General features: G+C 42.1%; 1 protein-coding gene across 4 annotated transcripts in view; it reads right to left on the minus strand.

Moving 5' to 3' along the window:
* The window catches only part of SNX13 (sorting nexin 13), a 120,136-nt gene that overhangs the window by 59,438 nt on the left and 36,789 nt on the right, over nt 1-23,909 (minus strand). For all 4 annotated transcript variants that reach the window (XM_075271417.1, XM_075271415.1, XM_075271416.1 and 1 more), the window contains exons 3-4: nt 17,342-17,444; nt 10,862-10,951 (exon numbers count right to left, since the gene is read on the minus strand). In XM_075271417.1, coding sequence (XP_075127518.1) covers nt 10,862-10,951; nt 17,342-17,444 — 193 coding nt within the window. The remainder of the gene's footprint in view (nt 1-10,861; nt 10,952-17,341; nt 17,445-23,909) is intronic.

A 23,909-nucleotide genomic window follows, 5' to 3' on the forward strand; every position in this document is an offset into this window, starting at 1 on the left:
AGCAATTTCCAGACTGACTACCTATCCACAAGATAGGGCATCAGTATGTGATCGATCAGGGACCCCGCCCGGATCAGCTGTTCTACAAACCACCAGGTACCAATAGCTGCTAGTGGATGGGGACCATGTACAGCACTGCTCCTATTCAAGTAATAGGCGCAGCACTGCAATGCCATCGAATAACCAGTCATTGGACAGGGCTGCTGAGACACTCCTATTACCGAAATAGAAGTGAAGCTGCTCCACTTCCACTAGGAGGTCACATACAGATAACCTAACCTGTGCATCGGCCATCAGCATGGAAAATCAGTTTGGGGCCAGAAAACCCCTTTAATACAGTTGTCAGATGACGGCACAGGAATCTGCTGTTCCCGATATTCCTCCACAAATTCCTCTGACCTTACAAAGTCAAACACTTGCAGCACCGATTGGGTAGGAACACTCCCCACATAAGGTAACACTTGTTTTTTTTCTAAAAACGTATGAATAAATTGACAACATAAAAACGACACAATGTAAAGTTGTAGGAAAAGATTCCGAAGATATACGGGAATTTCACGGGAAATGAATTCGCTAAAATAGACATGTCAGGAGAGGTGACAGCGCGTCTAGAATTGAAAAAAGTGAATCTTCAGTCTATGCACTAAATTCTCCCTTTTAGGTTCGCCCCCAGCATGGTCTTATTTCACATAAAAATATATTCTTGGCTAAGGCCACACAGAAGATAACTGGTACACAAAATAATGCAGTGAAAGATACAATACAAAGAAGGTTCTGCATTGCATTTTGCCATATTTTACAGTGGGATCACCCATAAAGTTATATGGGAAAAAAATTACAATAAACATGCTGCAATTAGAAGCTTAAAGGGATTCTCCAGGAATTAAATAGTGAAGGCCTATCCTCAAATAAAGGGAAACTAAAATAGATATATCCAAGCAGGAAATGTATAGTTGTCGTGTCTTATGATCAGCTTAGAACAAATGTATTGCAGATGAGTGAAATCTTTCCTAACCAACATGGTAATCTGCCAAGAAGCGGACGCCGAGTGGATCCCGAGTGCTGACAACATGGACATGTTTCAATGTCCTCAGCACTTTGTTATTGCAGAATTTCCTTTTTCATTGTCTATGTGAGAATTCACTTCCTGTCTGCTTAACAAAGAAGCAGGTGAGAAGTTGCATAACACAAAAACACATCTACAGTGAATAATAGCCATGATACATAGAATGCAACTCCGCAGAAAAAACTAAATCTGTGTTTGCCACATAAAAGAATCAAAGCAGTTTTCTAATTGTAATCAGAAATTAATAATACCCTTTATTTCTATAGTGCCAATATATTCAGCACTTTACAAATCAGAGGGTTCACGTCCAGACGAAATGAGACGTTACAGCAGGGGTAGGGAACCTTCGGCTCTCCAGCTGCTGTGAAACTACAACTCCCAGCATGCTCCATTCACTTCCATGGGAGTTCCCAGAACAGCAGAGCCAGTATACACGCTGGGAGTTGTAGTTTTGCAACAGCTGGAGAGCCGTACGTTCCCTACCCCTGCGTTACAGTGTAAGAAACTGAGTCACACAATAGGAGTGAGCTTACAATCTATGAGATAGTTGTAGGTGTCACGAGAGGTAGAAGTACTTATACAGTGGGCCAGCCATTTGTAGGATAAAGTTACTTTAATTACAATGTTAAAGGTTACTAATTATAGGATACTAATTACATTATTAAATAGATTCCTTTAAAGAGGGCCTTTCACCACCTCACGTCTCCCCAACAATGTCTTGGGACGTGATTTGCAACAGGTAAATCAATTATTTAGCAGCGCACTGATGCATAAAACTTAACATTTATTCATTATTATTAAAAAAAAGTGCTCACAAACAATAACTTTAAAAATTCCCCTATTGGAGATAATACATAGAAAAATGCTCATATGTGCTAATGAGCCCACAAAATAGAGATTTTTGGCAATGTCACTTTAAATGATAACCATAAAGTATACTGACCACCAACTGTTCGTTATAGTCTGCCTAGTAAGATGACAAAATGAACGGTCTTACCAGATGTCAGGAGTGGGAATCTCATTCAGGACCAGGCCCATCACAGGAGGACGTTCAATCCCTGTTGTTTACCTGCCGATGCGTGCTAGCCCCCATTGACTCCCGCCCTGACAAGCTCCGTGCACTGACGTGCGGCAAACTACTGCGCATGCACGGGATCGGGAGTGCGATCCCGCGAGACATGAATACTGGGAGTACGTCGATACGAGCGGCATCATGAGTATGCGCGAGATGGCGCCAAAATCGGAATGGTATCCATTTACCCCCTGGAAATACAGGTAAGGGGAGGAGCGCCACAAAGGTATTTAAAGTTCTTGATTGGAGCAACAGGTGCAGCCAGTGTCACTACACTTAGCGAGCGCTAGGAGATTGAACTATTTAGATGTCCTACCACTGTGGGCATGAGTTTGAGATGAGAGGAGTCTGCGGTTAGCAGTTTAAAGTAAGGTCCCCTGATGAGCGGTGCGTTACTGCGCTGTGAAACGCGTAGGGACAACTAGGGTCTTGCTTGAGGGCTAGTTTGGGACTGCCCTTGTCAGGGCGGGAGTCAATGGGGGCTAGCACGCATCGGCAGGTAAACAACAGGGATTGAACGTCCTCCTGTGATGGGCCTGGTCCTGAATGAGACTCCCACTCCTGACATCTGGTAAGACCGTTCATTTTGTCATCTCACTAGGCAGACTATAACGAACAGTTGGTGGTCAGTATACTTTATGGTTATCATTTAAAGTGACATTGCCAACAATCTCTATTTTGTGGGCTCATTAGCACATATGAGCATTTTTCTATGTATTATCTCCAATAGGGGAATTTTTAAAGTTATTGTTTGTGAGCACTTTTTTTTAATAATAATGAATAAATGTTAAAGAGGACCTTTCATCACTTTTGGGCACATGCAGTGTTATATACTGCTGGAAAGCTGACAGTGCGCTGAGTTCAGCGCACTGTCGGCTTTCCCGATCTGTGCCCGGTGTAAAGCGCTATCGGTCCCGGGACCGTAGGGCTTTACAGTCAGAAGGGCGTTTCTGACCATTAGCCAGAGACGTCCTTCTGCCTCGCGGCGCCAATCGCGTTGTGCTGTGGAGCCGGGAGGAACGCCCCCTCCCTCTGCTCGCACAGCTCGTCCATAGACGAGTATTATCAGGAGCGGGAGGGGGAGTTCCTCCCCGCTCCACAGCACAGCGTGATAGGCGCCGCGAGGCAGAAGGACATCTCTGGCTAATGGTCAGAAACGCCCTTCTGACTGTAAAGCCCTACGGTCCCGGGACCGATAGCGCTTTACACCGGGCACGGATCGGGAAAGCCGACAGTGCGCTGAACTCAGCGCACTGTCAGCTTTCCAGCAGTATATAACACTGCATGTGCCCAAAAGTGGTGAAAGGTCCTCTTTAAGTTTTATGCATCAGTGCGCTGCTAAATAATTGATTTACCTGTTGCAAATCACGTCCCAAGACATTGTTGGGGAGACGTGAGGGCTCGATATTTTTGCTGGTTTATTTATTAGTCAATATAATTGAGCATGGCTGGATTGCTGTCTGTTGGTTTGGACAAAGAGGCATGGCTAAGTGAAGCAAAAGAGGTATTTTCAGAGAAAAACTTTGAACAAAAAAGATATACTCCATCCTTTAACACGGCATTTAAGGATCTTACGGTAGCCTTTAAGGAACAGATAGTTTCGTGGTGGGAGATCCAGAGTTTGGAAAACTATATAAAAAACGGTATAGTTCCTAGAGGCCTAAGGGTGGGATTACTTCCCGCGAACCGTATTAGGAGTGCTAATTTATTAGCCAAGTGGGAGAAAGAAGCCACAGGCTTTTCATTGAGATTGCTTCAGTTGCTTTTGGAGGAGGAGAAAAGTCATCTGGAGGTGTTGGAAAATCAACTAAAAGAACACTTGGAAATAATTAAGAAGTTTCAGGGTGAATCTGAGTTTGGGTCAAAGGAAATTCAGTTACAGAATACGCTTGATAAATTTCAATATCATTTGAAAGAACGTAAACACAAACAATTCGCACGAGACTTACAAGATTTCAGGGAGAATAAAGTATATAGCACAATAGGGGATAGATCTACGTTTAAAGGAGGAGAAACAGATATCTCCTCAACTGATACAGAAAGATCTGACTCGGAGACTCGTACTAAAACAAACAGAGGTAGAACAAGGGGAAGAGGAAGGGGACGAGATAGAGGTAGTAGGACACAGACAGTTTTTTTTTTAGAACAATCATACCTCCTGAGGAATCGGAATCCAACTCAAGCTCAACAGAGCTCCAAGTGATTAATTTGTCCTCTATCCCTATTACTGAAACCGAGATGTGTGTTTTAAGTAGAGGCCTTTCCTTTGTTCCCAGCTCTGATCTTGATGTCTTTAATTGGGTGAAGGATTTACATCTCTTCACCCGAAAACTTAGGTGGAAAAAGTTTTTCTGTAAACAGGACGAGAGGTTAAGCTCAGAGCTGGGTATCTCAGTGGATCTGTTACCTGATGTGAGACTGCTAGCTGGTTTAGGAGAGGAAGGTGGGGAAACAACTGGCTGTGGTCCTTTCACGAACCTTCAGGTTAAAAATTCTAAACTTCCCCCTATAGGTGAAATATCCTGTATTGATGTATTTCTTAGTAAGGTGACATCGGACCTAGAGAAGATTAAGCACACGCATTGCCCCCTAAATCTAAGCAGAGCCGAAATGGAAGCTCTTAAAAAACTGGAATCCAATAAAGAACTGGTTATTAAACCGGCGGATAAGGGGGGCAATGTGGTGCTTATGAATGTCTCCCAATATATTGGGATGTGTGAGTCCTTACTCCTGAATAAAGAGAACTATGCGATTCTGCGAAGCAATCCAACTGTAGAATTTAGTGGCGCTTTACGTAGTTTACTAATGGAAGCAAAAACGTCTAATTTGATTTCTGATAAGGAATTTGAATTCTTGATGCCACTACATCCAGTGGAGACGACTTTTTACTGTCTGCCGAAAGTCCACAAAGGCCTGTCCCCCCTAAAGGGACGTCCAATAGTGTCGGGTGTTAACAGCTTATGCCAGAATGTGGGTATATATCTGGACAAGATTCTGAGACCGTATGTGACTTCTCTTCCCTCATTCATACAGGATACCTCTGACTTACTACGTAAGCTGGAGGGAATATGCTTGGATGAGGAGGTTATCTTGTGCTCTATTGATGTGGAGGCCTTATACTCATCTATACCGCATCAGTGGGGCATGAGAGCAGTTGGCCACTACTTGCGTTCGCGAAGGAATCAGTACCGCGCCCACAGCCAGTTCATCCTCGATCTTCTCGAATTTTCCCTCACCCATAACTACTTTGTCTTTAAAGGGCAGCACTTCCACCAGCTCAGGGGCACCGCCATGGGGAATCCATGTGCGCCCACTTATGCGAACTTGCTCCTGGGCTGGTGGGAGAAGACAGTGGTTTTTGGGGAGGAGTACGAGGAATTTACCAATCGAATTGAACTGTGGGGCGGTACATAGATGACGTGCTGGTCATGTGGAGAGGTACTCCTGAATCTTTCCAGAAATTCGTTGAACATCTGAATGTAAATATAATAGGCCTATCATTTACATATGAAATAGGTGGTTCCTCGCTCCCATTTCTGGATGTATTAATCTCAAAGGGATTAAATGGTACACTTGAAACAAAGGTGTACAGAAAAAGTACAGCCACAAATTCCTTTTTAAGATGGGACAGCAGTCATCCGTACCCATTAAAGAAGGGGATTCCTCGTGGCCAATACCTGAGACTGAGGAGAAATTGTTCTGAGGGGCAGGCCTTTGTGGATCAGGTGGCAGAATTAAGGTCCCGTTTCCGAAAACGGGGATATCCAGATGAGATATTAAGAGAGGCTTACAAATCCTCTTTGGCTTGTGATCGCACCCAATTGTTAAGAGCTAGAGAGAGAAATAAGAGCTCGGACAATGTGGTCCGTGTAATTGGAACATATGACAATGGAGCATTGGAGGTGAGAAAAATATTGCAGCGCCACTGGGATATTCTAACCCTTGACCCAGACATAAAAGCGCCAGTTGGAGATAGACCACAGATAACGTTTCGCCGGGGTAGATCCCTGCGGGATCGTCTAGTGCATAGTCACCTGAATATACAAAAGAATCCAACATGGTTGTCCCCACCAAAGGGTTGCTTTAAATGTAGTGGATGCTCTACCTGTAAAAATCTGGAGACAGGCAAACAATTTTTTTCTGAGGTTCTGAAAAAAGTCTTTGAAATCAGACATTTCATATCATGTAGATCAAGAGGGGTGATCTATAAGATCACTTGTCAATGTAAGTTAGAATACGTAGGCAAAACAAATAGGGAGCTTAGAAGAAGGATTGGTGAGCATCTGGGGGACATACGAAATCAGAGGGATACACCAGTTGCGAGACATGTTAATTCCTGTCATGGGGGAGATTCAAACTGTCTACGATTTATGGGTATTGATCTGGTTAAGCCACATCAAAGGGGAGGGGACTGGTCAAAAATGACGTTGCAGCGAGAAGCCAAATGGATATTTAGATTAAAAACGGAGTCTCCACGGGGTTTGAATGAGCAACTAAATTATTGCTGTTTTATTTAGGAGATTTTTGGGTAATCTCTTGAGTCTTAAAAATTCTCGGCATCTGAGTTCTAGTTTCTGTGAAAACTACTAAAAAAAAGTATATTGGTTTATTTGTTATTTCTTAGGGTATGCGTACAGACCAATAAATAGGGACAGTATCTGGTTTAGTAAATGCTTATTGAGCAATGAGGTGGATGAGGTTTGTTTCACAATATACTCACCGTTCCTAGGAAAGTATGGGGGATGGGGATAGAAAATTGTTGAAACTAGGGGTTATATGTTTGTTTATATTTGTTGGAGTGCACTGATTGGATTTGTGCAAACCCCTTTTTCCTCATTCAGATGTCTGTATAGACAGAGAAGCGCTACTGCGCATGTACGGAGTATGCTGTGAAGCTCCGTGCACTGACGTGCGGCAAACTACTGCGCATGCGCGGGATCGGGAGTGCGATCCCGCGAGACATGAATACTGGGAGTACGTCGATACGAGCGGCGTCATGAGTATGCGCGAGATGGCGCCAAAACCGGAATGGTATCCATTTACCCCCTGGCAATACAGGTAAGGGGAGGAGCGCCACAAAGGTATTTAAAGTTCTTGATTGGAGCAACGGGTGCAGCCAGTGTCACTACACTTAGCGAGCGCTAGGAGATTGAACTATTTAGATGTCCTACCACTGTGGGCATGAGTTTGAGATGAGAGGAGTCTGCAGTTAGCAGTTTAAAGTAAGGTCCCCTGATGAGCGGTGCGTTACTGCGCTGTGAAACGCGTAGGGACAACTAGGGTCTTGCTTGAGGGCTAGTTTGGGACTGCCCTTGTCAGGGCGGGAGTCAATGGGGGCTAGCACGCATCGGCAGGTAAACAACAGGGATTGAACGTCCTCCTGTGATGGGCCTGGTCCTGAATGAGATTCCCACTCCTGACATCTGGTAAGACCGTTCATTTTGTCATCTTACTAGGCAGACTATAACGAACAGTTGGTGGTCAGTATACTTTATGGTTATCATTTAAAGTGACATTGCCAAAAATCTCTATTTTGTGGGCTCATTAGCACATATGAGCATTTTTCTATGTATTATCTCCAATAGGGGAATTTTTAAAGTTATTGTTTGTGAGCACTTTTTTTTTAATAATAATGAATAAATGTTAAGTTTTATGCATCAGTGCGCTGCTAAATAACCTTTCACCACCTCCAACTCTTTATATCCTTCATAGGTGCTCCACTCCACTGATTCTGGCACAGTTGAGATTTTTCCCCCAGCCCCCACCATTCCTGAGCAATTATTTATGTTAGTTTCAGTACAATTAGTTTCTCTGCGGTCAGGTGGCGGTTCTGGGCTGGAACAGAAAGACAGACTGCCCCCCTGACCGCAAAGTGCAAAATTGTGCTGAAACTAACACCACATATATACAATCTTTTATGCAAGCCATTCTCCAATGGCCTGGCCCTGTCTCCCTCGGCACAGGTAATAGTCTCCCCCATAGACTGATACAGGTAATGTTATTAACTGTGGGAGGCGCTATAACTGTAATGGGGGAGAGGGGGGGACACTATCAGTATGTCTTCGGAGTGTGGGAGGAAACCCACGCAAATACGGGGAGAACATACAAACTCCTTGCAGATGATGTCCTTGGTTGGATTCAAACCCAGGACTCCAGCGCTGCAAGGCTGCAGTGCTAACCAATGAGCCGTGCCGCCCCTATATCAGTTTATAGTTTCCCCCACAAAGGCCATGTTATTGACTGTGGGGGCACTTTTAGTGTAATAGTGCCCCTACATGGGTAATAGACTCTCCTTCCCTCATACAGTTACTATAATTAGTGTGCATCTTCTATTCTGCTCCTTGGTCCCAACAGCACTATGGCAAAGGTTCCTGGGAACAGAATAGAAGATACATCTATATACTGTGCACAAAAACAGGTCCTGAGATCTGCATTAATAACCAGGTAACTGATCTCCTGGTGTAGGCTACAGATCTCTCCAATGAACAGGCCAGCCCAGTAACAAGTGATCTACAACCTGGTACTGGTCCATGGCCAGGTCAATGGGGACCTCTGGTATACAATACTATAGATAGCAATATCAAAACCAATACAACAAGCACATTTAAATAAAACAAATCCAGTTCATTGTATTAAATACATATAAATAACATATGACCATTGGCAAAATCACCATATAATCAGTCCAATACTAAATTAAAAAAATATACATATATGTATATATATGTATATATTTTATTTATTTATTTTCACATACTTACACTGTATAGCATTCGGCCAATCAACGCTGGTTCAGAATCAAATATTTACTGCGAATAGCTAGTAGTATTCGATCGAGTACGAATATTTCGAATACCGTAGTATTCAATCGAATACCTACTCGCTCATCCCTAATCACAAACCATAGTGTTTTAGGAAATATAATAAAGCAACACTGGGTTCTATTTGCTATTTACACAGTTATATTTTCTTCATCTTGAGTATAATAAGAAGTGTACCTAACCTTTCAACAGACTTTGCATAAATCAATAGTACAGAGCATGTTTAATACATGAGGAATAACACCATCCCTGGCCACTAGATGACTATTTCATTTCATTGGATTCCCCCTGCAGGCTCTAGCTCTAATTTTTAGTTATCTATGAGCTGATGGGTGTCTCCAATACACTACACACAGACATTAGAGGATAGTCTGCTCATTTAAGTCTCCCGAAGCATTAAAAAAAAAAAAAAAGAAAAAAAAAATCATATAGGACATTATAGAGAAGTAGCGACCTGTATTTATTTCAATAAAGTACTTGCGGCAAGACAGAAACTTCCTATTCAGCTCCAGTAGCCTCTGCCTCGCTCCAGAAACTTCTATATAAAGCTGTAATCTGACACTTTGGGAGTTTTAGTCATATTGCTATATTTTATAGATTTTATAGAAAGGGCATATTCAAACCGCACTGATTTTGGAGGTGTATTCTACCTCAAAATCAACACAACTACACCCCGAATCTGCCTTTTATTCAAAGGGAGTCAGTAATTGAAGCAAACAAAGAAACACTACACATTCTGCTCAGTCTTGTAACAAACTTTGTAGGTGATTTAGCTGCTGAATCAGCGCGTGACATTCATCTGATCTGGCCCATTCATTGAGCCTTATTAGGACACAAAGGAGAATGGTGAGGAATTTGGTGTGGAATTTCAGCGCTGAACAAAAAAAGAAAAAAAGCCTCCCACTGACTTCAATGGGTTCCTTTTCAGCTAGTAGAAAAAGGAACCCATTGAAGTCAATGGGAGGCTTTTTTTTTTCAGCGCTGAAATTCCACTCCAAATTCCTCACCATTTTCCTCCGTGTGAATACTATACTGCTAGCTTATGTGGATTTAAGAGTTTTTCTAAATGCATTGCTTTATCAAAACCGCTATCTTAATTTATTCACTTCATTGTTTTCATGCGTTTCTATGACCAGTGGCCTGGTGCTGAGCTTATCTGCTGTCCCCAAGTGACGTAGGTGCCTGCTCTCAGGGGGGGAGGGAGGGGCCGAGTGCTCGGCAGCAGCTCTGAGCTGTGTATGTCTCTGCCACAGACAAGAAACGGAGCTCCTCAGATAGGGGTTGGGGGAGGTGAGAGCTCTGGTATTTCTGAGCTGTTTTATCTCCTGCTCTTCCACTTATCAGTCGGTTTAATTGAATTTGGCTGATAAGGGCTGAGATAGGGAGTCTGGTAACCCCGGATGTATTACAAACTGATTCAAATCCAGCTCTGCTACATCAGCTTCATACTGTGGCAATCCATTTACAACCAATCCCTCATTACTGACTGCAAACATAGCAGATAGCAGAGCAAGTGAAACCCCACCCACCAATGTGCCGAGAAAACTAGGAATTGAAGAGAGCACAGAGCCTGCAGGTTGGTAAACAAGCGAGATGGGAATACACCTTTAACAAGTAAAAGACACAGCAGAAAGGCAAATATCTTCTTCAGCTTTCTGTTGCAGGTATAGGGAGGGGCGGAAAGTGGTGACGAGTTTGAGGAGTAAGTCTGCCTCAAATTCCTCCTCCATTTCCATCACATGACCATTTCCTAAATGTCAGTTTAGTAGGGTGGAGGACGGAGGAAAACTACCAAATAAGAGAAATTCTTTATATCTGTTTATACTACTGATTTTTGCAGAAAAGTTAGCAATCATTTTCCACATAATAAAAAGCAAAAACAAGTCTGCAATAAAGACTTACCTGCTGCAGGGGTTCATCAATCATATTGGCACCTGTCACCCTTCTGTCAATTTTGATGGGTCTAGCTTCACGTTTCATTTCTTCCAAGACCTAAAATAATAATAATTAAAAAATATAAAAAAAACCCCTGCTAAATGTTAAATAAAACTAACAACCACCAGTCTGATTTGCAAGTACAGCCCCAAACATTTGCTTTACAGCTAGCACATGGACAGAAAAAAAAATAACATATTTACTTCTATGGCAAAGTGTGGGCATGCTCTGTGAACTGTGCAGAGGTCAAGGTGAAGGGAATGGGGGAATGCACTTATCTGTCTCCATCACCTATTGTCAGTGATTGATCCTGTGGTCCCCATCATTGTGTCCTACCCTCTATGAACACCGCTGATCCTTCCCCAAGTGTAGACAGGAGTGGTTATCCTACTATCAGTGCTCAGTGGTCATTGTAGAGAAACTGTAGTAGTTGTTCTTAGCCTTAGATGGGACACTATGACACTGTCAATACATTGATACTAATGTTTAACCCATAATGTTGATTTAAATATATATATATATATATATATATATATATATATGAAGAGATCCCTAATATAAGGTATTTCTCTACTCCACTGAATCATCGGATACATATAGCTCCCACAATGCAGTAAAACGAATAGTAACCTGAATTTAGCTTATTAGGACCTCTCACCTCCAGTTCTTAGCATATGTTAATAGGTACTGTTCCACTGATTCTAGCACAGTTAGAATCTCTATAGCTCCCACCATTCCTGAGCAAATAACACTGTTAGTTTTGGTGTCCGTTATGGAGGAGGGGCGGTGTCAGGCAGGAGCAGGAAAGCAGGAGCGATTCTACGCTCTAATCAGAGGTGGACAGTGTCAAAGCTCAGAATCGCATCCCCGCCCCTGCCATACCCAGCCCAAGTAGTGTATCAGGCATCAAGACTGTACATATTACTCAGGAATGGTGGGAGCTAGAGAAAAAAAATTCTAACTGTGCTGGAATCAGTGGAGAGGCGGCTATTAAATGACGCAAAGAGTTGGACTTGTCTTAAAGAGGACCTTTCTCCACCTTCGCTAAGAATAAAAAAAATAAGCAAATTAGTGTTCCCAAAGTTATTCATCCTATCGAGAAAAGTCATAAGACGACTCTTCCTCTGTACAGTAGATTCATTCTCTAATGGGGCACCTCTGTCTCAAAGACAGCAGGAAGTCCACAAAGACAACACAAACAATGGCCAGAATTGTGTCTTCTATAGAGATTATTCCAGGAAAGCTGCATACTGTACCAGTCTGAGCAGTACAGAGCTGTAGCCTTGAAAATGTATTGTTTCCAATTACTGTCAAGGTTTGCACAATATGGCCATTGTATAGTGCAGGCATGGCTAAACTTTCGAGCTTGGATTTTCAAAACTTGTAAAAAAAAAAAAAAAAAAAAAAAAGGTATATATTTTTGATATATTTATATTAAATGTATTTCTGGGCCATCACACGGTATATGACCCCCTTTTTCTGGCCAATCACACGGTATATAACTCCCTTTTTCTTTTAGCTATCACACGGTGACCCCATTTTCTACCCCCCCCTCCCAGTATATCAATCCTTTTTTTTTTACCCTCTTCCCACCACATGCAGCATTAGGATACCCCTATTTATGGCCCTCACACCTTTTATACGCCCTCACAGTATATGACCCAGTTATCTCCACACCCCCACACAGTGTAGTGGCCGATACTTTTTACTCACCTGTCCTCTAGGTGGCGCTACTAACGTCACAATGCTGAAGAATGCTGGGACGCTACATACAGTGTACCAGTCTTCTTCAACATCGGCAACAGCGCACCCTGGAGGCGGCAGTGGAGGGCGGCCAGGTCTGGAGCATGGACAGGGGAGTAAAAAATATCAGCAGCTGCTTATTGCAATAACACAATAAGTAGCTGCTGATGTGCATCACCCAAAATGTCTTGGCGCGTCACCTGTGACACGTGCGTCATAGGGTCGCCATCCCTGGTATAGTGTGAGGTTGGTATTGAACAAGCACAGATTTCCTCAGCCACAATTTGCAGAGTGTTTCACATTTCATGGTCTGCAAAAAGTAAAACAGGTTTCATTATGTTCATCATTTGATGATGTCGTCGACAGTCAAGCTCCAAAAGGAGAGGGAAGCCAGTAAATGACCGTCCTGTACTCCCGCCATACAAGGTTTATACGACGATAGAGGCCTGTTGGGATGATTTCCAGGTTTATATTATGGAAAGTCATCTTGCTACAGCACAAGCCAAGGTTTATAAGGCCCCGGTGATAGCAAGCCAATCGGATTCAATTTTATGAGTAGGTGAATTATATACTGGATTTCGGGAAGGCTGGTGACGTAGTAGGTTTAGAGATTTATGGCATTTGATAATGTCTATAGTAAAAACTGTAACACCATCGACTGAGGGAAAGTAGCTTCAAGCAGAAGGCAGTCATTCTGAATAATGTGATTTGCCATTTAAAGGTTGGTTTAATATAAAATTTCAGAAATCTTGCATTTTCACACTGAATACTAAGACCGACACTTCCTGTTCTGTAGAGATCACTTCTCAGCTGTCATTTCACTAGCATCGCAGGCACCATTAGGGTCAGTTCACACGTGAAAACCGCCTAGCTTATTTGTGCGAGGTAAAAAACCTCGAGGAGTTTTTTTGACGCTGTTTTTTGCATTCCACGCGGTTTTTGACGAGGTTTTTGACGCGGTTTTCGCTAGCGGTTTTCGCTAGGGTTTTTTTTTCCTATATGTGCTATAGAAACTGCAGGCGAAAACCGCGCGGTTTTTTGCAAAAAACCGCACGGTTTTTTACCGCGCGGTTTTCGCCTCCCATTCACTTCTATGCAATTCTTCAGGTGTTTTCCGCCTAAAGAAAGGTCATGTCGCTTCTTCAGGCGGAAAACGCTAGGAGGAAAAAAAAAGCTAGTGGTCTACATAGACCACCATGTTAAAGGAGAGGTTTTTGAAGCGAATTCCGCTGTCAAAAACCTCCCCTTTGCCCACGTGTGAACTAGCCCTTATGTCCCAAGGTAACCTATATTATAATTATGGGGGGAGATAACACAGAATCACTCCACTGACAATAGGTTATAGACACCGCTCACACCCTTCCTCGCCATACACAGGTCAGAGAGCATGCCCACAATCTCCCACTGAAGTAAAGGGAGTTCATTTTCTAAGCAAGGTTATTCAGTCCACTCTGTACTCCATAAGGGCAGGTTCACACTATAGTTGTTAATGCCCATTGCTCTCATCCATCATACAATGGGTGCAATAAACATTAACCAAAGAAAGCAAAGGGAGTCCCCTTCCCTCGGGTGTCCATCTCCATTCAATCTCACATTAAAAAAAAACATCACTGAAGGTTTCCTGCACGTAAGACCTTTACTTCCATTACAAAAGTAAACAAACCTGATGGAAGACAGCGTCCGTCTTTCTGTTTACATTAGAGTCAATAAAAACGGACATAGAAATTATTATTATTATAAATGAAGTGAAGTATACAGTCTTTGTGAAAATTGGGATGTCTAGATCATTCTGAGTTACTTAAAAAGACGCTGTTGGGATTTTTTTCTTTTTCTAGGAGTATAATGTGTTTGCTGTATCTAATTTTAGTTACATCTGTGCCCCTGACAGCTCCATTCATATGTTAAAGCCCCTTATTTGTTCCCGTGGCCTGCCAATTCACACAATCTGTTGTGTGACATACAAGTCCTCTCTCTAGGGAAGATTCCCACCAACCTGCCTATAGAGAAGACTTCTAGCAAATGCTGTGTGAATCAGCAGGTGACGTGCGCGATCAGGGGCACAATTACAACAAAAAGTAGGCACGGCACAGTACACTCCTGTTTAATATTAGTGTTGTGGAGGACAGCGTATGGACAAAGTAGAACAAAGACTGGATGTCGTGCGTAAAGGAGAGTCAATTAGGCGACCATACACACAAGGAGTCAATGAGCTGACCTGATGATCCGATGTGTTGAGGGGGGGGGGGGGGGGGGGGCCGAATCTCTGTTCATTGACAGCAGGTGTCAGTCTAACAAAAATAACCCTTAAATGTTTAGGTTCACTTTCTGCTTATTAGCATCTTACCATTAAAATAACATGCAAGCTTACCATAGCAGAGCCTTATACCATAGCAGAGCCTTATACCATAGCAGAGCCTTATACCATAGCAGAGCCTTATACCATAGCAGAGCCTTATACCATAGCAGAGCCTTATACCATAGCAGAGCTTGCATGTTTATCAGGAGGAAGGGGGAGAAAAAACACTCCCCATCTAATGTCTCTGGCTGCCTTTATCCCCCCTTTTTGTCTGACAATGGCTAAAATCTAGTCTGTGGCAACTGATGCCACTTTCTGGCCCTTCTGCTTCCCGCAGAGCTTGGGATTTCTATTGCGGCTGATAACACTCAGATGAATGGGACTGACCAGTCGTGTCTCGTATCACGGGTTCTACAACCTAAGCAATAGTGGAATTCAGACTAAGTTTGAGTAAAATGCTTATTTTTTCAGCAACCCGATTTAGTCTATGCCTTCCACTGAATAGAATGGGAGGCACAATTTGGATTTTACCCCTGTGAGTAAGAATTGACTGACGTGAAGAAAACATAGTAAGTCAATAAACAGACCATGGCCTGATGACATGACTTACTAGGACACTACTATGAGAACGATACATCCAGAACTAGAAACAGCTCCTTTTTGCTGTCACTGATTCCATTATGCTGGCATATGGCCAGGAGCCTGGCAGCGTACCTATGTAGTACTGCTCCGCTCTATGAAGTGAACTGGTGCATGACGGCAATAGGATGAACACACCCATCATATTACCAGAGCAAGGAGGCCGCGCAGAGGTCACAATACAAGTAATCCATTCATTATCTCCTAAGTGACTGATGGAAAGGGATAAAGTCATGGCAGAATGCTAATGTAAGGCTTCCTGACAAGAAGAAACCTAGTAATGCGCTGTACACCCGCACTGAAAGCAAAAGGAAATCAACGCCAGACTTCATTGGTATCTTCCTGGTTATTTCACAGGGTTTTAGTGGACTGCCCTGGGTAAACACATGCACTATTACAAGGGATTTGCATCATGTCATCCACAGACAGTGCGACTTTCCGGGATGTTTTCTATTTAGGTCTATGGAAGTTCCCACTGCGCATCTCTCAAGTATGTCCGTGTGGCTCTGTACATGGGCAAGATATCTCTACGGCTTACTCACAAGAATCAAAGGGGTGTTCTGTATCCAAAGGACAGGGCAGATCACTTGGGAGTCTGACTGCTCACACCATCCCTGATCAGGAGAACAGGAGATGGAAGTAGTCCTCCTTCACCTGATCAGTGGTGATTTGAGCCGTCGGACTCCACCCCATCACCAGCAAATTATGATCCCGGTCCTATTGATGTGTAATACCTTGCTTTGTGGGGACACCCCTTTAACCACAGTCCGTGGGGGGGATGCAGCAATTCCTGGGCTGACTAGGCAATGTGAGTAGAGCTCCATGTATCATAGTCATTCCTGTAGCAATCTGGCTCTCCAGTGAGTTACTTTCACATGGTCATGTTCAGTCCAGGACATACAGCCGCTCATGGACGGTGTTTCACAGATAAAACACGGTCATGTAGTTAAGCCCTTATAGTATCTAAGAGAGTATTTTGCATATGGACACATAAGCATGTGCAATGAGGGGACCAGCCATATGCTTCAGTTAGCTATCCTGTCCAACTCCCCCATACACATGCATGCCCAGCTGAGAAGTGCATGTATACAGAACTGGGGGAGGGGAGAAAGCTGTTGTCACTTTCTTGGCACCTGCTTAAATCTACAAGAACAAAAGAACTGATCAAGTGAATTTCACCTTCCATCAGGGGAGAGTTGGAAGTGGGTCTTGAAATTGCTGACACACTTTTAATATGTAAGGTTAGCTTAAAGGGAAAGTGTCATCATGAAATTACATATTTTTCTACATGAAATTTTCATGTTAAACATTAAAGAAATCTTCATGTATATTTTTTAAAATATTCCATGTCACTATCAATATTATTTATTAATTAAAAAGTACTATATTCAATTTTCACTCTGACCACCAAGCTTAAAATATGTTGACAATTCTCAATTCTGTAGGTGTTTCCTCTGCAACAGCCACCTCATTTCCATTACAGATGGCAGCACATGCACTAGCAGGTCTAGAAAACTATCCCATAGACCTCAATGAGTCAGCTATGGTCTTGGCTATGCTGTAAATCCCCCATAACCTTGTACTGAAAGTAGAATAAAAAATAAAAAAAATTACAATGTGGAATAAGAACAGATTAGAATTAAAAAAAAAAAAAAAAAAAGATTTCACCAACTGGTTTTAGTAAACAAATAGTTTGGCGATACGTTTCCTTTAAACCATGTTCACACACAGGTTATACATCAACAGAATTGTACATCACACTAACCTACCCTTGAGATTCCAGCAGAAGTGGGAGGAAGAAATGAGTGCTCACATCTCTCCAGGTACTTCTCAGAGGTTATCTTCCCAAAGAGAAGCGTGACCACAAAACCCCTAAAAGGAAAAGAAATTGTTAGATTGCAAGAAATTAAAACAGATTTTAAAAAAGGATTTGCTTCCAATTTATCAGATTTGCTTCTCAATTACACCATTTAAGTATTGCACTACAATAATCTACAGGGCTCACTAATGTACAAAGAACAACACAACCACTGACTGGGTGCAATGTTCACTTCATACAAGTCCTCATCGGGTCCCGGACGGTCATGTGATCGACTACCAGACCAACTAAGACAACCACCAGCTGGAAGTCCCTGATGTCTATGCAAGTCTATGGAAACTAAGCTCCAGGTAGTGTGCTGATCACATGACCAGCCAGGGACCTGATGAGTGGCTGTGTTGTTCACTTATATTAGTTGTGTCCTAAACTACAAGTTAGAGATTATTGCAGTCCACTGGCTTTAATGTAATGTTTTAACGGGGCTGTCCGCTTGATGTTTTTATGGTTAAATAGGGGTACCACTGGGGATATATACATACAGAAAAGTACTCACCTGTCCCTGGCCTCTGCTTTTGCTTAGTGTGTAAATAGATCCCTTGTTGTTCATGGGATAGCCAGTCACAGGCCTCACTTCTGCACAAATGGCAGATCACAGCACGCATGTGCCATTTGTCAAGAGGTCACTGCCGAGACCTGTGACTGACTAAAGCAGTCCAGGGGACTAGTATACAGTCTAACCCAGCGGCCATCACTGGAAACAGAGACACAGGGAGAGGTGAATAATGGTTTGTTGTGTTTATATCGCCAGTAGCAGCCATATGAAATCATAAAAATATGAACTGGAAAACTTCTAAGGTTATAAATTGAAATAAATAAAATAAAAACATATATTAGACTATATTAGACTCCCATACGTTGCTTTACATGTTTCGGCTTGTGACTCAAACTAGCATGACTTCTCTTTTATCCTTTTTCTCTGGAACTTTGTGCAGGTGAATGGTTTTCTATGGAAGCGCTAGTCATGACACGACAATGTTGCACCACTTCAGGGTGAAGTCCTAACCTCAGTGTGCTCATATTTATATTCTTCTGCTGAAAGAAAATTTGGAAAAGTAATGCCCCCCAATGGTGAGGAGCATGGCGGCTCAGTGGCCTGGAGCACTGGAGTCAAATCCAGCCAAGGACAACATGTCCATGCAGTTTGCATGCTCTACCTATGTTGGGCATGGCTTTCCTCCGGGTATTCCAAAGACACAGATAGGGAACTTAGGAAATCCTTATTGATACTGTAGAGAAACCACAAGTCCTGAACCACAGCCTAGAAGAGGTGCTGAGAGGAAGTCTTCATTTTTAAAGTAACTAAACTTTCAGGCAACTTTTGATTTTTCTGGCAGTATTTGTGTCATTGAAATATTTTGGCTCCTTTGAGTGAAATCCTGCATTTTTACACCCTTTCCCTTGTAACTAAACTATATCTAGATATATTACTGTCTGAAAACAGTCAGAATCAGGATTTTTATATCATATATATCATGCAGTTACATATAAATATCCTAATTCCGACTGGGTTTCATTCCATGATATAATTTAGATATCACTGCAACACAAGAATATCATATGACATAAGAGACTCTCCTCTTCTATAGGACACCAAAAGCAGGTTTATACGTTTTATAATGTGTGAGATCTAACTGTTAGAAGTGACTCTGCCCTACCCTCATGTTCTCTACATGTCACACAGCAACATTCAGTGAGTGGCAGGAACAGCTCTCAATACAGAAGCAAGGGAAAGAAGAAAGAAATGCGGGATTTCACAGAAAGGAGCCAATATTTGTTATGTGATAAGGTCAAAACTGTGTTTATGATTACAGTATATACTCGAGTATAAGCCGACCCGAATATAAGTAGAGGCCCCTAATGTTACCACAAAAAACTGGGAAAACTTATTGACTCGAGTATAAGCCGAGGGGGGAAATGCAGCAGCTACTGGAAAATTTCAAAAATTAAAAGGGTTGGAGTTTTTGGGTGCAGTAGGTGCTGGGGAAGGGGAGGGGGTGTTTTGGTTGTCTGTCCGCCCCTTCCCTGAGATTGAGGACTGGTTTTTTTTTTTTCCCCCACTTGTAATTCAGCCTGGCTGAATATAGGGTATCTGCAGTGCTCCTATTAACCCCTCCCCGACGGAACAGGAGCACTGCAGATCCCCTATATTCAGTAGACCGGGAACTTTCAGACACAGGGATACCTAATGTGTATGTGTTTTACAGTCATTTTCTACTTTTATATGGATTCTAGGGAAGGGAGTGATTTAGAACTTTTATTTATTTTTTTTATACATTTTTTAAAGCTTTTTTTTTTTCCTTTTCACTATTTTATGGGAGATTCTATACATTACTATCACGGCTGGTCATAGACCCCCCCCCCCCAAAAAAAAATAAATAAATAAATAAATAAATAAATAAAATAAATTTGTTTTTCTTTTGCATGACTCGAGTATAAGCCGAGGGGGGCTTTTTCAGCACAAAAACTGTGCCGAATAATTCGGCTTATACTCGAGTATATGTTATTTTTGCACCCATCCTGGATGCAGGCGCCATCTTATCATATAACATGATACCAGTTTCAAGCATAAACAACTATATCTAGCATTCAGCTTTTAAGGATAACAATGTTTTTCATACATTACATGATTGTAACCTTCACAAAAGTAGATTACAAAATGTTTTTTATCACACAAGCACCGTCAGAAAACCAAAAGTTGGCAGAAAGTTTAGTTACGCTTTAAGCAGAAGCTCACCGCTATATTAACCTGCTGAGTCACATTTACCTATAAGAGATGTACTAACCCTTGGAAAAATTAAATTGCAAATGTGAAGATTAATATTTCATTGTAAAACTCTGACGCTCTGGAAATGTACAAGGAGCTCCAGGCAGTCCATCCATATCAAACTGACGCTGTATGGGGGATAAATCTGCAGTACTATCTAAGTGGAGTTTGTGCCGTAGCCACGGGAAGGTGAGAAATAAGCTGGGAAAGCAGTTTCACTAAATTTGCATAATAAAACTCAAAGGAGATCTAAAGGTGGCAATATGTATTACAGGAACATCAGCCGTACCTGCTGATCATGGATGTAACTTTGTACGGGTTTATCCAGACTCGCCCACAATGCCAGATGGCAGAAGAGAGGGATGCATGCTCTAATTTTTTTTTTTTTTTTTTTGGGGGGGGGGCACCCTGGATTCTGAGGGGCACCCTCTACCACATACAATTAACCACTAAATAGAATGTATTACTTAGTGGCCCCATTACAGATTTTGCATTAGGGCCCACATTACGCCTCTCTGCAAACATCCAATTGCAAAAGACCATAGTGAAAATGTACGGACATTGCTAATAATAGAAAAAAACCTGAGTTGTTTATTGGGTTAAAATTCTGGCCAGAGCCCCGGGGATTATGAGTGCCCATAAATCAGAGCACAGATTAGCATAAAGTGCAAACTACCTTATAGACATCTCAATACAAGCAAGTGCCAGCAATACCAGGCTTGTGAATAATTCCAGGAAAGAACAAGGCACAACAAGTCTCCGCAAGGATAAAGCAGGTGATAAGGATTTTAGGTCCGTGATACAGAGTGAAACAAATGGAGCCGGATTAGAAATCATGAGAATAGTGAGACGTGGGGTGGGCCGTGAGGGTCTTGTATATTGACAGCAGCTGCAGGACTTCTTTGGCATGGATACCAATCCTCGTGGCACATTTATATTTAGCTTATGAGTTGTAAATGCCCAACAAATGACAGGGTATATACACCATAAATATCCCATAACACCCATGTCATGACAATATACATGGACTATATCAACTATGCCGATTTTTTTCACTTACAGGGTTAACAGTCAGCAAGGGAGCGCACACTCCATTTGTCAAATAAGATAAACTACCATAAGAGGTGCTGACCAAAAGTCAAACTGAGTAAAAGGCCGCAGATTACAGCCGATGGCTAGGAACCCCATAGGGTGGGCACTTGATAATCAGTTTATCATTGGACAAAAAGGAAGTAACATAAAGACGGATAATAATAGGCAAGTGGATCAGCAAAACTCAGAGCAAAACTCAGAGAATTGTGACCAACTAACCAGATGGCCCGAGCTGAAAACATAAGCAGCAGTGCGCACATGTACATGGGATTCCTGTGCACAAATCATTCAGGCCATGTTCACAAGTCCTCTAACAGGATGTTTTATTACCAGACTGCGAGCGCTGAATAAGGGGATATTTAAAAAGCTGAGAAGTTCTCATTTACACATTTTACCATCTATATTTAATCTCTGGAATACAGCCAGAAACCCTTTTAATGTAAAATTACTCAGGGGACTCCTTGTATCTACTAGACCAAACATGTTGTACACGTGTTCATAGAACTGACTATGCACCGAGCCTTAAAGGGGCTCTATGATGGGAAAAGTCATTTTTAACTAATCACATCCTTGCATAGGCTTTAGAAAGGCTATTCCACACCTACCTTTAGTATGTAGTCAATGGTTTTTGAATGAGCCTATTTTTATTCATATGCTAATGAGCTTCCAGCCAGCACAGGAAGTTCCGAGCAGCACTGGTCTCTTCTATTATCTCCTATCTGTGTGTGCAAACAGGAAGTCATCAGCAGCAGCACAGGCTTTATAGGAAAGAATAGCAAAGGGAGTGCACAATGAGACTTCCGGGGTGCACCAAGAGGCTAATTAGCATATGAATAAAAACGGGCTCATTCAAAAACCACTGAGGCAATTTACATACTAAAGGTAGGTGTGGAATAGCCTTTCTAAAGCCTATGCAAGGATGTGATTAGTTAAACATGACTTTTCCCAATGATAGAGCCCCTTTAAAGAGGTTTTCTAGCCCCAAATCCATCTGTCATATTGAAGACCAATCAGTATGTGTTGAAATCCATAGAGATCAGCTATTCTTACAGCCATTGGGCGCCAGAAGCTGCCAGTGGATGAGCAGCGCATATTCAAGTAACACTATGTAACAGAGTTTTTATCCTTGTTCATCAAATGGTATTTCCTAACAGTGCATAGGTTGGCATTGCAGAAAATAGTAATTATTATTAATCAACTTTGTTTATATGACCAGGGCACTGAAAACAATAAAAATGTCTGATATTAGTAAAAAAAACAAACAACAAAAACGATTATATTCAGCTGTGTAGCTTCATACACAATAACAAAATGTCATAGAAAAATAATGTCATTGTACAGGACTGTAAGAGCCGAGATATTAAACTTAAAACTGGGTTTGCTTTCTAGATTTACGATTATCCTGTAAGTCACTTTCTCGAACATGTCCCCAAATGTAATCTCCCATCATGTTCTCGTTGTACAGTCCTTGGTAGCAATGTTCAAAATCCAGTATATCTTGATGAAAGCGTTCTCCTTGCTCCTCAGAGAATGGCCCCATATTCTCCTTAAACTTATTGAGGTGGGCATCCAGAATATGAAATTTAAGAGACATCCTGCAGCCCATTTCGTGGTACTTGTGCACAATCTGATGTGCCACTTTCTTCAGATGGCTGATTTCTTTCAGGAGGTGCAGGTATGAGGAGCTCAGTGCAGTGTGGTACTGGAGCAACTGATGATGGGATATAGGGATATAGTACTGGAGCTATTCATGATGGGATACGCCACTGGAGGACCATTCTTGCCACTTCGACGTTTAGAAGGATCGACCACACAAAAGTAGCAGTTGCTTGAGTGGTCTCGCCAAAGTCTTGGAATAGCAAACTTCATGGCTCCTCTTTCCCCTCGGAACCATTCCTCCAGTGTTCTTTTGCAATTTTCACAAATGTAGTGAGGTCCCCAACCTGTACTCCGAAGTATACCTTCACTCACCCTGACAGATGTTCTCATTGAATATTTCTTGGCTTGCGTCTTGATTAATTCGCCATATATGTAGCAAAACAAATCAGCAAAATGCTTACAGTCTCTTGATGCCATCTCTGCATCTAGCTACAGTACACACTAGATTTCTCAGTCCTATTCTGCACTTGCTCTCAGACTATATTGCTATCACACTATCACACTATATGGCTATCCACTATCACACTATATGGCTATCCACTATCACACTATATGGCTATCCACTATCACACTATATGGTTATCCACTATCACACTATATGGCTATCACACTATCACACTATATGGCTATCACACTATCACACTATATGGCTATCCACTATCACACTATATGGCTATCCACTATCACACTATATGGCTATCCACTATCACACTATATGGCTATCCACTATCACACTATATGGCTATCCACTATCACACTATATTGCTATCCACTATCACACTATATTGCTATCACACTATCACTACAATTACAATAAGTCCTACTGTCCAGCAGACGTGCCTATATAGTAAACAGGCAGACGTCTAGAATATTCTACCGACGTCTAGACATAGCTAGAATGATGTAGACGTTAGAAGTTTTCAGAACAGTCTAGAATATTTCA

This window comes from Leptodactylus fuscus, chromosome 4 (genome assembly GCF_031893055.1).
Source record: "Leptodactylus fuscus isolate aLepFus1 chromosome 4, aLepFus1.hap2, whole genome shotgun sequence".
In the NCBI taxonomy this organism is placed as follows: domain Eukaryota; kingdom Metazoa; phylum Chordata; class Amphibia; order Anura; family Leptodactylidae; genus Leptodactylus; species Leptodactylus fuscus.